At 39.3% G+C, this 16,322-nt stretch overlaps 1 protein-coding gene across 6 annotated transcripts in view; it reads right to left on the bottom strand.

The window, feature by feature from the left end:
* LOC149250282 (uncharacterized) overlaps positions 1-16,322 on the bottom strand; it is a 311,236-nt gene that overhangs the window by 133,740 nt on the left and 161,174 nt on the right. For all 6 annotated transcript variants that reach the window (XR_016266820.1, XM_089459000.1, XM_089459001.1 and 3 more), the window contains 3 exons: positions 15,313-15,424; positions 15,073-15,110; positions 14,910-14,963 (listed from right to left, as the gene is read on the bottom strand). Coding sequence is in view for 5 of the 6 variants with exons in the window: in XM_089459000.1 (XP_089315126.1) it covers positions 14,910-14,963; positions 15,073-15,110; positions 15,313-15,424 (204 nt within the window). In the remaining variant the exon portion in view is untranslated. The remainder of the gene's footprint in view (positions 1-14,909; positions 14,964-15,072; positions 15,111-15,312; positions 15,425-16,322) is intronic.

Below are 16,322 nucleotides of genomic sequence, written 5' to 3'. Positions count from 1 at the left end.
CTAGAGGCTCCACCTCCACCTCAAATCTGCAAGGAAACTCAAAGACCTACCTCCAAACTTCAATTCTACAAGGGAATCCAAAGGCCTACCTCCACCCTTCAATTCTACAAGGGAATCCAGAGGCTCCACCTCCACACTCAATGAAAGAAGCACAACAGTTCCACCCAATGAAAGGAATCCAGAACTCACTGTAAAACCAAGAAACAAGCAAAGGAAATTTCAGAACTCTCCTTACCAGAAATCCAAGAAACAGGCCTCCACCCCAGCTGTCAAAGGAATCCAAAGAAAGCCATCTCCACCCTCCAACCAAATGGGGAATCCAGAGACCATCATCCCTCGCCTGAGAGTTCCAATTTTCCCTGTGCTCAACTGAGTTTTGCCTTAACCTTTTGTGCTACAAATATGACGAACTTGTTTCCTCCGCACTGTCGCATTTAGTGTCTCTACAGCTTGAGCATATGCTCCTCCCTATAGCTCTTTGTCTATGTGTCCTTCCCCCTCTTGTCGAGCTTCTCGTCACTTTCTTTCTTGCTCTTCTCACTGTATGTCCAATTACACCTTCCTCGCGTACAAACTTCTGCCAGTTTATGCAAAGCCTTCCCAGCCTGTGGGGTCATGTCACATCTCCCCCAAGGTCTCCCTCTTTCTTATCGATTCCAACGAACCAACCGTCCGCGCCCTTTCATGGTCTACACGAACCAATCCATGGACAAAGAAACCACTCTTTCCATTAATTCTCTTGTCCTTTCTTGCTTGTGTTTTTCTCCAAGGAAGCATGACCCTTGTCCTCTTGTCTAGCTTCCTCTTAATGGCATGCTCTAGCTCATTTAGAATGCATACCTACCAGCCTCATTGGCTATCATAGCAATTAAAAATTCCAAGTAATTACCCTCCTCAGCTCTCAAATCTGTGTCCCAAGACCTCAGCCCAATTTTTAACAAAATATTTAAAGTATTTACAATACATGGGAAAATAGCCAAGCACTGTCACAATCACTTTCTTATTTAGTCTGTGATCCTGAAATCTACATCACTTAGAGATACACTATTCCTAATTCAACAAGCTCTAGATAAGACACCAAACCAAATGTCATCTAGCATGACTCTAAGTTGCATGATATGGGGAAACCAAAACATGTATCTGAAATGGGAACGCAATGGAAACATGGCCCCCCAAAAATGAGGAAATAGGGAAACGTGATGTATGTGTGAATATGTATATGTAGGTATATACTTATATGTGTATGTATGTATGTATTCATAAAATTATATTGAAACTTTGAAAGAAAGCATTTAAGTTTTAAGTTTTAACATCATAATTTAGAATCCAGATAAAAATTCATGAACAAATGAGCAAGTGCCAAGGCCCAAGGCCCAAGAACATTTAAATGAGAAACAAAAAATAAATTGGATAAGTGATACATGTAACGTAATGTGAGCCATAAACTCCAAAAACAACCTTTATTACTTAAAAATGAAGCTAGACATCCAAAATTTGCCTCTATATATGACCCTTCAGGCTACAATGTTGTATAAGAACTATGAACAAGAAACACAAAAGATAGTAAATACTAAAGGCTAATAATCATCATCCTCTTCTTCATATTCATCATGGAAAATAGAAGAAAATGCACATTCTACAATGGAATGTGGACTGGTAGAAGTTTAGAACTATGTCTAATTCTACTTCTAGGTCTCTCAATATTCAATGCAACAAGAGTGATGTCCAAGTCGGGACATTTAGGATCCACATCCCATTATTTACAAGACCTAGTACTATATTATGGACCCCTATGAGATCCAAGGCAACGGTTGGAATGTATATAAACAATATCCTCAACAGTGATGCGGGGGAGCGCCCCCCCCCCCCTACGAACCCGCTCCCGAAGCGCGCTCCGGGCGGGAGCGGCTCGGGAGCGGGTCGGGAGCGCGCTCCCCAAATCGCTCCCGGACGGGAGCGATTTTCGGGAGCGCGCTCCCGTAAAAAAATTTGCGCTCCCTGGTCTGTGAGGGAGCGCTTCAGGGAGCGATCGCTCCCGCGCTCCCAGAGCGCTTTTTAATGCCCGGGAGCGATCGGGGAGCGATCGCTCCCTGATCGCTCCCGGGCATTAAAAAACGCTCCGGGAGCGAATTTTAAATTTCCGGGAGCGATTCGGCGGAAAAAAATTCCGCGGACCCGAAAAAAACAAAAAATTAAACTAATTTTTTTGGATTTATAAGCCCAATGGGCCAAAACAAAATCATTTCAATGAGATTGAGGTTGAGTTTGAGAGCAAAGGAGCAAGGAGCAAGAGCTGAGGAGCAAGGAGCCAGAGCTGAGGAGCGAGGAGCAAGTGCCAAGGAGCGAGGAGCAAGCTTGCAGAGGTAAGTAACTTAATCATTTAGTTAGTTTAGCTGGTTAGGTAGTTAATTTGGTTAGTTTCATTTACCTGTTTGAGTTTAAAGATCATTAATTTAAATTAAATTAATAAATTAAATGAATTAATCCCAATAAACTAAATTAATTTGCAGATTCAAGACTCAAACCCTACAAACATCAAACACGATGGACCTGAGCATTTTTATTGGCATTTTCCTCTTCCTGGTCCCCTTTCTGGTTATTATGGTGGTGGAGAGTAGGAAACGGAGGGGGCCTGAAACTGAAGAGGTGGATGAAGAAGCCGGAGGAAGTCAAATAGGTGAAAACCCCAGTGAGGAGGATGTGGAGGGTGAACATGAGGGTCAAAAAACTAAACAAGACCAAACTCCATTGTGGAAATATGTTCAGAGGCCTGAAACAGGGAGAGGGGGTGGAACCACTAAATTTCATTGCCCCCATTGCAACAGTGATTTCACAGGCTCATACACCCGTTTGAGAAGACACCTTTGCAGGAAAAGGGCATGGGATGGAGAGAAACAAATAGGAATCAGAACTTGCGACGCGGTGTCAACAGTTGATAGAGCCAAATACATAAAGGAAGAGGAGGACGCCCAATACAAAGCAAAAAGATCAAGGGGTTTCTTTGAACCAAGCTCACAAAGAACTCCTTCAGCATCCTCCCAAGGCAGTGGATATGGACATGGAGGCTCAGGGTCATCATCTTTACGCCGTAGAACCATATCAGATTTCCTTGATGAGGGGTGTAGGAATGATGTGGATTCAAAAATTTACAGGTTCCTCTATGCAAATGGGATACCATTCAATGTTCTACGCTCACCTTATTGGCACGAAATGGTTTCTGCCATAAATGATGCCCCTAAAGGATACAAGAGCCCTGGGTATGACAAGGCAAGAACAGTTGGCCTTGATCATGAAAAAGCAAAAATATCACATTCTTTGAATAAAATGACAAGTTCTTGGACTGACAATGGGGTGTCCATTGTATCTGATGGATGGACAAATGTAAAAGGCAAGCCATTGATAAGTGTTCTTGCTGTGTCCCGAAGTGGTCCCATTTTTCTAGCTGCACATGATTACTCAGACAAGTTCAAGACCGCTATCAACATTGCAGAAGCATTGCTTGAAACAATTGAGCGTATTGGCCCATACAATGTCATCCAAGTCATCACTGATAATGCTCCTAATTGTAAGGCAGCAGGAGCAATTATTGAGGATAGATACCCGAACATATTTTGGTCTGGATGTTTGGTTCACACATTGAACCTTCTGTTGCATGATATTGTCAAAAACAAAAATGAACAATACCAATGGATTGGGGATTTGTACAAGAGAGGAAAAAAAATGATAAAATTTATTATAAATCATAGCAATACCCATGGCCTTTTCCGCAGTCACTCGAGATTGGAGTTGCTGAAGATTGCGAGGACTAGATTTGGTAGCTATTACCTCACCTTCAGGCGCCTTTTGAAGGTAAGAGAGGGTTTAGCTAGCATGGTATCAAGTCCAAATTGGCAGGTGTTAAAGGAAAGGGCTACAAATGTAGCTGACATTGCAGGTTTTGAAACGGTGGAGGAGGCCGCTCTTGATGGGCAGTTTTGGACAGCTGTGAGACAGGTATTGGATTTCACCAAGCCAATTTATAACATGATTCGGTTTGCAGATACAGACAAACCAGTGATTGGCGAGGTGTATGAGCAAATGGATACCATGTTGGGGGAAATAAAAGACATTGTTAATAACAGAGATCCCGACTTGTACAATCTGATTCACGATTGTGTGTGTGAACGGTGGAAAAAGCTTAACCTTCCACTACATTGCTTGGCGTATATCCTTACGCCAAAATACTACTCAGATTCTTGGTTGGGCAAACCTGCAGCAGGGGGTGGTGTTAGGACCAAACCCCATTTAGATCGAGAGGTAACTAAAGGATATCTGGATGCATTAGAAAAGTTGGTGCCTGACAGGGAGGAATGTGCAGCTGTGCGCCTTGAAATAGGCAGATACTTCACTGGCAGTGGTTTGTATGGTAACTTCCATGCAATGGACGACAAAGATAAATTTGATTCTCTCACATGGTGGGAAACATATGGCGGCGACGGACTTTTGCGAAAATTGGCATTGAAAGTTCTTGCACAGGTTGTAAATTCTTCTTCTGCAGAGAGGTGTTGGAGCACCTATAGTTATATACATAATGTGAAAAGAAACAGGCTCAACGAAAACCGAGCAGAAAGCTTGGTTTATGTGCACTACAATTTGAGGTTGTTGAGCCATTACTGTGATCGGGCTAATGAAGATCCCACATATAAAATTTGGGACAATCACCCTGAGGACGACAATTTAGAGGATGGCATTGTACATATGGAAGAACTAGAAGATGAGCTTGTACGGGATGAAGCTGAAGCAGCTGCAGCAGCCATGCCACCTCCACCTCCACCATCCAGTAGCAGTTCTCGGGGCCCGAGTCTTGTTCCATTGCTGTCGCCACCTCCATCGACACCCTCGCGTGGAGGCTCTAGTTCTGGTCGTCGGTCTGGGCGGGAGACTCCTAGAAGACCGCCAAGACCTACTTATACTCCTGGAGACTCTCGTGGCAAGGGCCACTTGTAGATTTACAGTTTACTTGTCTTTTTTAGTTTCTATTAGACTTGTCACTTTAGTTTTCATAACTGTTCAGTGTTGAGTTTTGAGTCCTTGACTCTTGACTCTTGACTCTTTCATATCATTATGACATTATGATATTTTTTGTAAACATTATATCACTGTGACAATGAAAATTTGAAGTTTGAAGTTGGGCCTTGGCAATTATAACTCATTGGTAATGATTGTGAATTATGAATATGATGCTTTGTGAAAGACTAAAGTTGTTTCATTTCATCTCATTATTCATGTTTCATTTTATAAATTTTTAACATTTCATATCATGTTAACAGTTACAAGTTAGGACTTAGAAATATCTTCGATATTACTTCTTGTAATGGTTAAACTTGGCTTACAAGTACAACTTGTTACTTTGGTGATCAATGATGATAAATGTTATTGAATTGAATGTTATTTTAATTTATTATTTTACTAAGGTTGATGACGATTATAATTTCTAGATGATTGATGTGATATGGTTCAATGATCAATTTATGTTTTTTTATGTTTTTTATGTCTATTTCATCATTCTACATGTTTTTGTTGACATATGTGTATCAAAAATTAAAAAATATAAAAAATATATATATTTTTAAAAAATCGCTCCGGGATTCGCTCCCAAACCGGGAGCTTCTGAAAATGGTCGCTCCCGCTCCCGCTCCGCTCCCGCTCCCCGCTCCCGCTCCCGCTCCCAAGTAACACTGATCCTCAACCTTCTACGAAACAAACCTATTGCACTTCACTAAATGAATAAAACCATATGTGCTCCAATTTCTTTCAGTTGGTAAAGATCTTGCCACTTGTGAGAGAAGAGAAATGGATATGCTTTGCAGGTGTACACCATTTTCTTTGTGACAGCTCCACAATCTAATTGGACTAGTCGTGTTCCTCTCATCCAAAGCTTATATATGTGAATACTCATCTAGACCAGCAACAAAACTAGTGAATTTTTCCTTCACCTCTCTATGTAGATGAGTTGGAAATAATTTCATATGGGCTCTTTTCACTCCATTTGCCACTTCCCTATCCTTACGAGGTGCCTTCCTCTTCCCAATGCTTTGAGAAATAATGTATCATCATAAAATCTTGGGTTTAGGACATGTGCTAAAATGTGCAATGGAGTGTTAAACTAGTTCCACCTCTCAACCATGATTTCCTTCATTGTATCACCAAAGTGAGCATCAACAAATAAAATCTTAGGAGATTCTTGTGCAATGATTTCCATAGTTTTCTCATCCATGGTTTTCCATACCATCATAAACCTCTCCAAGGAAAGGATTGTCTATATCAACACTTCAAAGAAGCCCAAATGCAGGGGATGTCAACTTCAGTAAGAATTCTATCTTACTCCATCACTCCTCATCAAGACAAAATATGTGCACCATAGCTCCCCACTCTAAATTTGGTTGCCTCCTCTCAACCCAAAGTTGACTCGCCACCATAGAAATGGTTGCTTAACCTCAACAAGGCAGTCGAAGTTGATCGAACATGATGAAATTTGAGGCATATATTGTCTCAACAACTTTCAACAACTCTAGCCTTGAGTGTTCTTGAAATGTTGCTTGAGACTGGTGGTTGTCGGTGATGAAGTTAATTATCTCCCTTGCTTGTCTTGTGAGTTCCTTAATCTATAGATCTTTATTGTCAATCTCTTCTAAGATAAAATTTAGATTCTAGACAATGCAAAGAGTCCAGGAAATGTGATCATATCTACTCTTAGTAATCAACCCTGCAGCTTTGCAAACTAGTGGATTATCCATGACAACTTTCACCACCTTAGAAGCCCCCACTTGCTCAATGGATTACAGTAATTATTGCAGCTACAGATCTGAAGGAGACTTTTTGTTTGAAGCCAGATCTACGCCCTGGAGGGTAAGATTTCGCCTCAATATCACTTTGCAGGGATATTATTCAAAAAATTTACAGTCCTAGGGTTTTAAAAAATTTAGATCTGTGTTTTCATCTAAATTTTCTGTTAAATCATTAAATCTTGGGTAAAAATTTCTGATTCAAATTTTTTTCTTTTAAATCTAAGGGACTAACCCCTTCTAAGGCCTCCAGCTTCTGCTGTGTTTTTTGTTTTTTTTCTCCCTTTGTTTTCTATGTTTTTCTTTTTCTCTATCCCTTCCTCGCCGCATTTTCTCCATCACTGCTCCTTAACTCGTTGCATTCCGCCCTGCCTTTCACTGCTTGCCCCAGCTGCCTCTCCTTAACCCTCGGCTCCAACCTTCATCGTCGCAGCTCCTCCGTTGAGCTCTTCCCGCCGCCTCTCCTCCAGACCTGCAAAACAAACACAATACAATTTCCCTTTGTTCTATTAACTTTAGGTTTTAGTTCCTTAGATTAGTTTTTTTTTTTTTTTTTTTTTTCGATTTTTCGTTTTGGTTGTCTTTTTATTTACATTTCTTTTTTTTGTTTTGAATTTTTTTTTACTTGAACTTAAAAAATCTAAAATAATTAAATTTTGTTTTCTTATCACTTTAATTTGTATTTTTTTATGTTTTGATTTCCTTTTTTATTTTGATTTTGTTTTAAAAAACATTTAAAAAAACTAAAAAAATTTAAAATTTAAAAAAAATTGGTGACTTTGAAATTGCGAATGAAATGAATCAAAAGAAGATCTATGCTTTCACATTTAAAGAATTAAATTTTTATGTGGCTTATGGCCCATTAAAAATTTTAATTTATTGAAGTCTTTTGATTTTTATTTTTTGTCACATTAAAAAATTTAATTAAACATTTGCCACATTAAATTTTCACATTAAAAATTTACCTAAGGGATAATTAAATTCTAATCTAAAGTTCCTTGGTGTCTTTTTGTGTTAAGTGTAAAATTTTAAGGGAATATCTTTGTGGTATTAATTTCTCTATAGTCAAGTGCGATTAATTTTCTAAATCATCTCTAAAGATTGACTATAGGAGAAAGATAATTTTTTCTACATCTTGGTTATTGAAGAAAATTATTTTAATTCTAGAATCATATATTGCTTATTAGTTAAATTTCATAGCTCTTCATGGTATTTAATTGCTAGAACATCTTGCATGATAAAGTTTTGATTTGTGCAATATAAGCTTGACATAAGAGACAACTGCAAAAATATAACTTGTATGGCACATCCAATCCATGTGTTATCCTCCTCAATACATGCTTTTATTTGGCTCATAAGTCGGTGCTAGGCAACAATTAACTCATGGTTGGGAATGGCTAGTGGAACAGTTTAAAGTATTAGCCATACGCATGACCCCCCTTCCCCCCCGATTTGTAGAGCAGTTGCATACGGTTTGATGATGGGCAGTTGAACGGTATTAAGTTTATACAAGGTGGCTCCATGGTAAATTGTTGGACAACTTCATAAAACTTTTTTTAATTCATGTATGGGGGGCTTGCACTCAACCTGATAGATCACCCATGAGTTTACTCATTAGAAAAGGACCCACAAATGCTCATATGGTTGCTCATACATTTGATGGCAACTTTACTAACCTCCTCCCCCCCACACCACCCCATGAAATATTATAATATTCTTTAAGGAAAATGAGTTATGTTTGCAAGTGAGGGCAATTAAATGGGAAATTCAACTCATGGCCCCCTTCTTACACACAACGCCTTATATTAATATGAAAGTAACCCCCCCTTAATCCCACCCAACAACCCAACTAACTATTATAATAATATTATAATCTTCGCTGAACATATGTGCCCTTTAAAGTACATGGGAAATGAAGTACGGTTTCTTTAATAAAGCAACCCCTCGATATATCTGAATCTGTAAGGTGGGCGGATCCCATTTCAAAAATAAGGTGGTTAGGTAAAAAGAAAAAAGGTTTAATAAAGTGCCCTCATGTGTGTGAGTGTGTAAGAGGGAGAGAAAGAGACCCTTGGACTTTTGAAATCAAGGTGTGAAAACATGAAATAAAAGAGGGGGAGGCTCGTAGTGATGGAGTTGACACTCAACACGTTTAATGGATGGATAAAGGGGATGTCATATAAAATATAATAAATGGTATCCACGTGCATGCCAATGAGAGCATACTCCACAAAGGTTTAGTACCATTGTAATATAGGTGGATATGCCTAGCACAACCAATCATAAACCGAAGTCATAATAAAAGGAGTTTGAGTGCAACCATGACAACAAATACCAAGGATATACCATAGGACCATGGAGATATCATAAGGATCAACCAAGACCCTGAAGCTCCATCAACTAAGATATGTTGCTATAAAGAAGAACCAAGACATGACAATCAACCACATAAATTGCTTCTCATCCCATGCCACTAACAATCTCCAACAACATCCCAATCTTTGGAAGGTTGGGATCATGATATCAACTTGTGTAATATTCTTGGGCTTGCTCAAGGCAAGCTAGCTAAAAGCCCAAATGAACGATAAGAAATCCCTCTCAAATTTGGTGTTTTTCTCTCTTGGCTCTGTGCTGAAGCTACCTAGAAAATATGTTGTTAGATGCAAAGAACTGCTGCTAAGGCCTCCTCGGGTGCTCAGAAAATTCTGGGAAATTAATCCCAGCCTCTCCACCAATAACCCAAAAAAACCCACAAAGGGTTTGGCCAAATGTTGACCTTGGAATTTCAGCCCAATTTTCCCCTAGCTTCTCTAGCTGCTCATGGAGTTGGGACCCCTGTTTGACCCCTCAATCTACCCAAAAAATTATGCCAAATTAATTTTGCCCTCTGATCAATAAAACCAAAAAGGGTTTGTCCTAGTTTTGACGCTCCAAAATTGACCCCAAATGCTTGGTCGTCCTCCACAAGCAAAATATGTAACCTGTAGCAAATGTTGCATTTGATGCTCCGCAAAAATGCTGGGAAGTCCCCCACAACACTTCCCCACACTCCACCTCCAGTTTCAGCCCCTAAATCTCTTCACACCACAACCTCCAAGCATGCCTCCTCCAAGAGTTGCGCAGTCCATGTATTGTTGCTACCAATTCTCTCCACAAACTCGCACTCCCTGTTGTTGGTACGAACTGGTATAGGTAGGACTCCCTCCTTGGGCTGGCACTCGAAGTCCACCAAAGCAAGGGTTGAGATCTCCACTCGGAGACACTCGTGTACTAAACAGCGTTGCAGACTTGGCTTCAGCTCAAGCGTGTTATGTCAAAGACACAATTTCTGAATAGATGAATGAATGACCAAAATGAGTGCCTCTTGCTCTATTTATAATTCGTGGCTCCTTCTCTCCTTGTGGTCCACACTCTCTCTCTCTCTCCAAATTCACACGCCCTTCTCTTTCCTCTCTCTTCCAAAAGTGTGAATTCCCTCCATGGGTCGAATTTCTCTTTCTTGTGGTCCCCACTTTCTACTAAAGCCACAATATTCTCTTTTCCTCCTTAGTCCCGGTGTCGAAATTACGTCCTCTTGCTAAACGCATCTCTAATGCTGAAAATCAAAATTGGGGATATTACAACCTGCAAAACTTTGAAACATGTGATCAAAACCACATGTGCAATCCTTGTACAAAATGGTGTATAACCTCAAACATGCTCCAACAAATATTGATCCAAACACCTTACAAGTGTTGAGCTAAGTCACCTAACACGGGGACATGGGACATGCAAGACACAAAAATTCGAGTGTCTGACACAGGCACGTAGACCCCCCGAGACAGCTCACGTAGGACATGTTATATATTATTTTATATATATATATATATATATATATATATATGTATGTATGTATGTATATTAAAAATTAATACTAAATAGATATTTCTTACACAAATTCTCATTCATGATACAAATTCAGACATAGATCTAGATTCTACATTGTAAATTTAAAATTTGTAAGTTGTACAATGTAACATTATGCATACAAATACAATTGTGACAGATTCATCAATGATCCAATAGGAGAAAGACAAGAAACTACAGTTTTCTCATTAAGTCATCAAAATCAAAATGTGTTACATAAGTAGACCGTAGTAGCAATGCCAATGGCAAATAGAAATAGCAAATACAAAACAACTACAAGGTAGTAGGTAGCTCATGAGTCATCAATCATCATCATCATCATCAAAATCAGCATCACTGTCATGGTCACCATTTCTCTCCTCTGCTACATCCTCCTCCTTTGTATCCAATGTAATCTTTGCATCTACTAGTGTGGAGGATGACCTCTCAAGAGTATCACCATCATCAAAAGTGTCAGACTCTAGCACTAAGTCATTAAGATCCAAGATGGCTAATTCCAACTCAACACTGTTGTCCAAACCCATATCATCAGGAAAGACATCCCACATCTTTATCTTTCCCTTCAACCACTCATCACTCTACCTGTAAATAAAACGAAGATTGGTGTGCACATGCATCATTGTCTTTTCCCTGGACTGCTCAAGCTTGCTCTTCTTGACACTATACAAATTCCCATATGTGCTCCAATTCCCCTCGCAACAAGACGATGAAGTCACCCGAGAGAGGAGCCTCATGGCGAACTGCTGTAGAGGAGTGCTTGTTGCCCCATGAGTTGCCCACCAAAAATAGGGCTTCTTAGCCCCCTTGTCTCTAATCACATCATAGCTTGCAAATTGCCCAGTGCCAGTGGAAAACTCTGCAAAGGCATCCTCCACCTTATCAAGGGATGCTCTATCCTGAAATATCCACCTCAATGCATCCTTCCTCCCCTGTGAAATTTCACCATCCATATGAGGAGGGAATCTGCGAGAAGGTCCACCATTCAGCCACTCATGGCTGTAGTATTTTGAGTTCAATGAGTGAGCCAAACAATGCAAAGGTGCGCAATTCTTGTCCCATCTGCGGACAAGAATATCATGTATGGTGGTGAAGAAGGCCTCTAATGATGTCTCATACTCAGGGCACTCACTCTGTAAAACAATGGTCCTCACGAACTCAACCATGGAATCCCATCCCTCATAAACCTCTCCTAGGATGGGTTGGTCTATATCTACAAATCGTAGCAAAGCAATGATAGGGCCCATGATCTTAATAGTGAAATCTACCCTCTCCCACCAAGCATCATCTAACATTGTGTCATTGACTCTTTTTGAGGTTGTTTGATCTGTCTTTCTCCGAAAAGACCAAAACTCTGAAATAACCATGGCCACAAGAGCGGCCTTGACCTCCCTCAACCTCTTCAACATGATGAATGAAGAGGCAAACCATGTATCAGCAATCTTCAACAAAGATAGATGGGTGTGCTCTAGGACACGCTGGACACGAGAATCGCACATTCCAAGACATGCTGGACACGAGAATCAGACACATGTCCTAGAGAATTGTGTCTGATTCGTGGGATTCGGGACATGGGGGGGCGAGGACGAATCCGGTTTCTTAGGTGCTGAGGGGACAAGATAATGTCACACAACCAAAAAGGGCCTCAGATGGAGAGTAAATTCTGGGCAGACTAAAACTGAACATTTTAATAAAACGAAAAATATGTGACTTGTTTCTTGTAAGAACCAACATAGAAAACATTGTTGATTGTACAAACAAGGGAAACAGTATTCTGTTAGTCTTTTACCCAGCTTAGCAAATGTGTTAATCCCCAGAAAAATCCTTGAATAAAATGGCTATCCAAGGTGTCCAAATAACTGCCAACTACGAGTGTGTGTTGTTACCTTATCACACTCCTCTTCGCTTTGGGTATCCCTATGGTTGTATCATTGAATGAACTCTAAAAATCTGCAATAAACACTTTCAAATCAGCAAGAAAGGTCACAGATCTGCAATTAAAATTTGTAGATCAGCACTCTAATTCTTAAATTCAATCAAAAACAAATCTAGTAGGCCATGGGGTCATATTGAAAGAAGAAAATTAACAAGGAAATCCTAAATCTTGCCAACTAGGAGAAATCCTATAATAAATAACAACAAAGCAAAGAGAGCATTCTGATTTGAATGAGTTGTCAATAATAAGTTCACTTTGACAAACCAAACAAACTTGTCTTTTATTAATCAGATATGCCTAACACATGGTTCTGATACAATTCAAGAGCAAGCTCATCCTATGAAATTAGAAAGGATACTAAATAAGATCGTGCTCAGCACCTTGTATATCTACCAAAAACCCTTAAGAGCCTTGAAAGTTGAAACCCAGCATATAGGATTCAAAATAAAGGAGGAATAGAATGAGAAGAGGAAGAAGAATGCACACTAGGAACTATGCTCCCCTCAACCTCTAAAAATTGATCAAATAAACTTCTGCCTCTAACTTCTACCACCTCAAACACAGATGCAAGTGCAAAGCACAGTCAACTGGGACCATATGGATAAGATTGAGTTCAGAATGCATCCACCTCAACCAGTGTACCCCCCAAGAGATGCTTCCTTTGCTATTAAATAATATCCTCGTGAACAGCTCCTTGCAGGGATAAGACAAAATCTTTTCCAAAGAAATCTCAAGTGAGAGATATTTATCAATTATTTTTGTTTTGATTCACATGAACACGTGTAAAGATCCTCATGCTCATCAAATGATCATCATAAATTCACACATTACGACACATGGAACCATCTTGATTCTCTCCAACCAATCATCACCCTATGAGCACCACACCACTGGCTAAATATGTGGTAACAATGAACCCTCCTAAAAAACAGGAACCTCAAACTGTCGAGCTGAGCCTCCTAAAAAAAGGACTTCCTCAGAAATAGGAACCTCAAAATACCAAAATGACACTAGTGGCAACAATTACTATAAATAACATGTCTAAAAATCCTTGTTGCACGACTCTTATAAGACCCGCGAGTACCCACGGGTCTTGACAGGTTCTATAGCGAGACGGGTCACTCGCATAGGACCCGCGGTCTCTACCCATACTCGTCCAAACCCGCATAGAACCCATCTACTCATATTGAACCCATGAAGAACCGCATGTGACCCGCATAAGACTCGTGGACCCACTCAAAATTCGTATTTTTTATTTTTCTTTTTTTGGGAGATCGTATTCTTTTTAAGTTTTTTTTGTATTTTGCCTAGTCTTATACGAATCTTATATGGGTCGTTCCCGAGTCTTATACAGGTCAACGAGTCAATAACAAAACAAGTCTTATACGAGTACAAGTTGTGCAAAATTGCTAAAAATAGAAATTGCTAAAGCAGCACCACCATGCATGTAGACAAAAATAGGCTTGTTCAACTTGTGTGCCTACAAAGAAGAACTAATTTACCATGCAAACCCCTTAGCCCCAATTGCTAAAAATAGCAGTTAGACAAAACACCTCGCGTGTCATTAAAAGTGGCCTTATGAGATTCATGTGATAACAAGGAAACAAGCCATGTCATCGAATCCAACATGTGGACTCTAGAATGCCAACTTCTAAGAAGAGCAGTTTCTCAAATAATATGCATGTCGCATGCACACTAACCGCAAACTCCACATGTACCTGTGAAGTGCCTAGAGGATCCAGCATGTATCCTAAATCATCTCTGAAGCAGCAAATGTGAAATGCAACTTATACATGCATCCAACAGAAAGAAAGTAATCTAAATGGAATCGCACATGCAAGTATATTGAACTCCAAGTGGCACTGCTGAATGGACCGATGAACTCATAGCACTCTAGTCTCTGACTGCTACCAACAGATGTTAGAGTGAATCTCAAAGTTGGCACCAAGATTACACAAGGTGTAATTTCAAGTGCTAACAAGATGACACATGTATATGCAGCTGAATGGGGAAAATATCAAAGATCGCTGACTAAAAGCTAACATATATTTGAGCTTACAGCCAATTGCAAAGCAGTGTTATTTCCGGAAGAATTGGAATTTGAAATGAAGCAAAGACACAATCTCAGTATAATTTGAATTCCTTGTGACATACAGCTTTACAGTTCCTTCAAATGCCATGTTTCCTGGTCATAGTTGACTAGCAGTTAGGTATCTTTTAATTATTGTGAGGATCAGAAAAATGACCTTTCGCTTCGAAACAGTCCGTGTTAGCTGGGCTGAGACGCCAAAATCTGCAACCTATATCACAACAGAAAATATTTTCAGAATTTGTAAGCCCCTTGAGGAATCTTTGGAGAGGTGATAGCACAATAACAAAGATCTTTTTATCAAAGAATTCGGTATATACCTTAACATCACCATTTGCCGTGAGCAAGATGTTAGCCGCTGTAACAAGGACATTTTTTTGTCAAAACAGATAAAAGATGGATTTAGTGGTATTTCAAACTACAGATAAACAAAACATTTGTCTAAAAAACTAAAACTAAGGATGCCAATTATTTGAGACTTGAGCTTACACAGAAAATTTGAATTGCATCTAAAAATCCAATCAGGCAAATTAAATATGCAGAAAAAGAAGTGCCCTTACCTTTGATGTCTCTGTGTATTTTTCCTTCAGAGTGTAGGTATTCTATAGCATGAAGCAGATCACGTAAGATGCATGCAATAGAACCTTCATCCAAGGGTGGACCTGTCTCAAGCTGTACAAAAGGGGGTATAAATCATTGTTCTGCAACTGGACCACACATCAACCTACATTTAATAACTATTTACGCACGTGAACACTGCTGACTGAACACATTTTACAAGTTCACAACCCAATTTACCTAAAAAAACTGAGCATTCAAGATTCAAATTTCATATTGTATGCAGTATGCACACTGAGACAATGTGGAATCTGGAAATAACACATTGAGACAATGTCAAAGACATATTACATTTTATTTTCATTGGAAAAGACCCTGTTCTGCAATCTGTAAAGTTTATTTAAACTTCCAATTTGTTTCTAAGATAATAAGTGTTTCCTGTCCAACAGAATCACTGAAAATTCCACCCCAAGGTGCTGGACAGTGGAAACATGTTTGAGCATTTCAGAAATGTTTCCTAATAAGAAATGCCTCTGAAACACAACTGAAACATTTCAGTGATGTTTCAGATTTTCGAAATGCTGTATCAGACATTTCAGATGGCGTATCAGCTGTTTCAACTGATGTTTTGGTTATTTTGGCTGGTGTATCAATCACTAAAATGAAAAAAATTACCAAAAAAAATGGTATTAATTTCTAATTTAATCCCCATTGCCTAAATGGCCTCTAAAGATATGTATCCATATTGTTACAAGACTTCAACTATTGTTCACTGCAAATTATACTTTTAATCTTTCTAATCTCCAGACTCTGAAATCACTACAAATTTTTCCTAAGACAGCTCTGGCTCCCATTAATTATTATGCCACTAGTTTAATGCTAGACTGATGTTGTCTTAGAATCAGTGTCATACTACTAATCACTCTCTTAAGGTTGTAGTAGACTGGGATAATGCAATGAGATAATATGATGGTCACCATAATTATTTTGTTGGAATTGTAGTGAGTAAATA

The sequence above is a fragment of the Pinus tabuliformis genome, chromosome 7 (assembly GCF_031772625.1).
Source record: "Pinus tabuliformis cultivar Carrire ecotype Pingquan chromosome 7, CPIR1, whole genome shotgun sequence".
Taxonomy (NCBI): domain Eukaryota; kingdom Viridiplantae; phylum Streptophyta; class Pinopsida; order Pinales; family Pinaceae; genus Pinus; species Pinus tabuliformis.
Note: the sequence above shows the minus strand (reverse complement) of the source record. Positions and strands in the feature narration are given on the sequence as shown.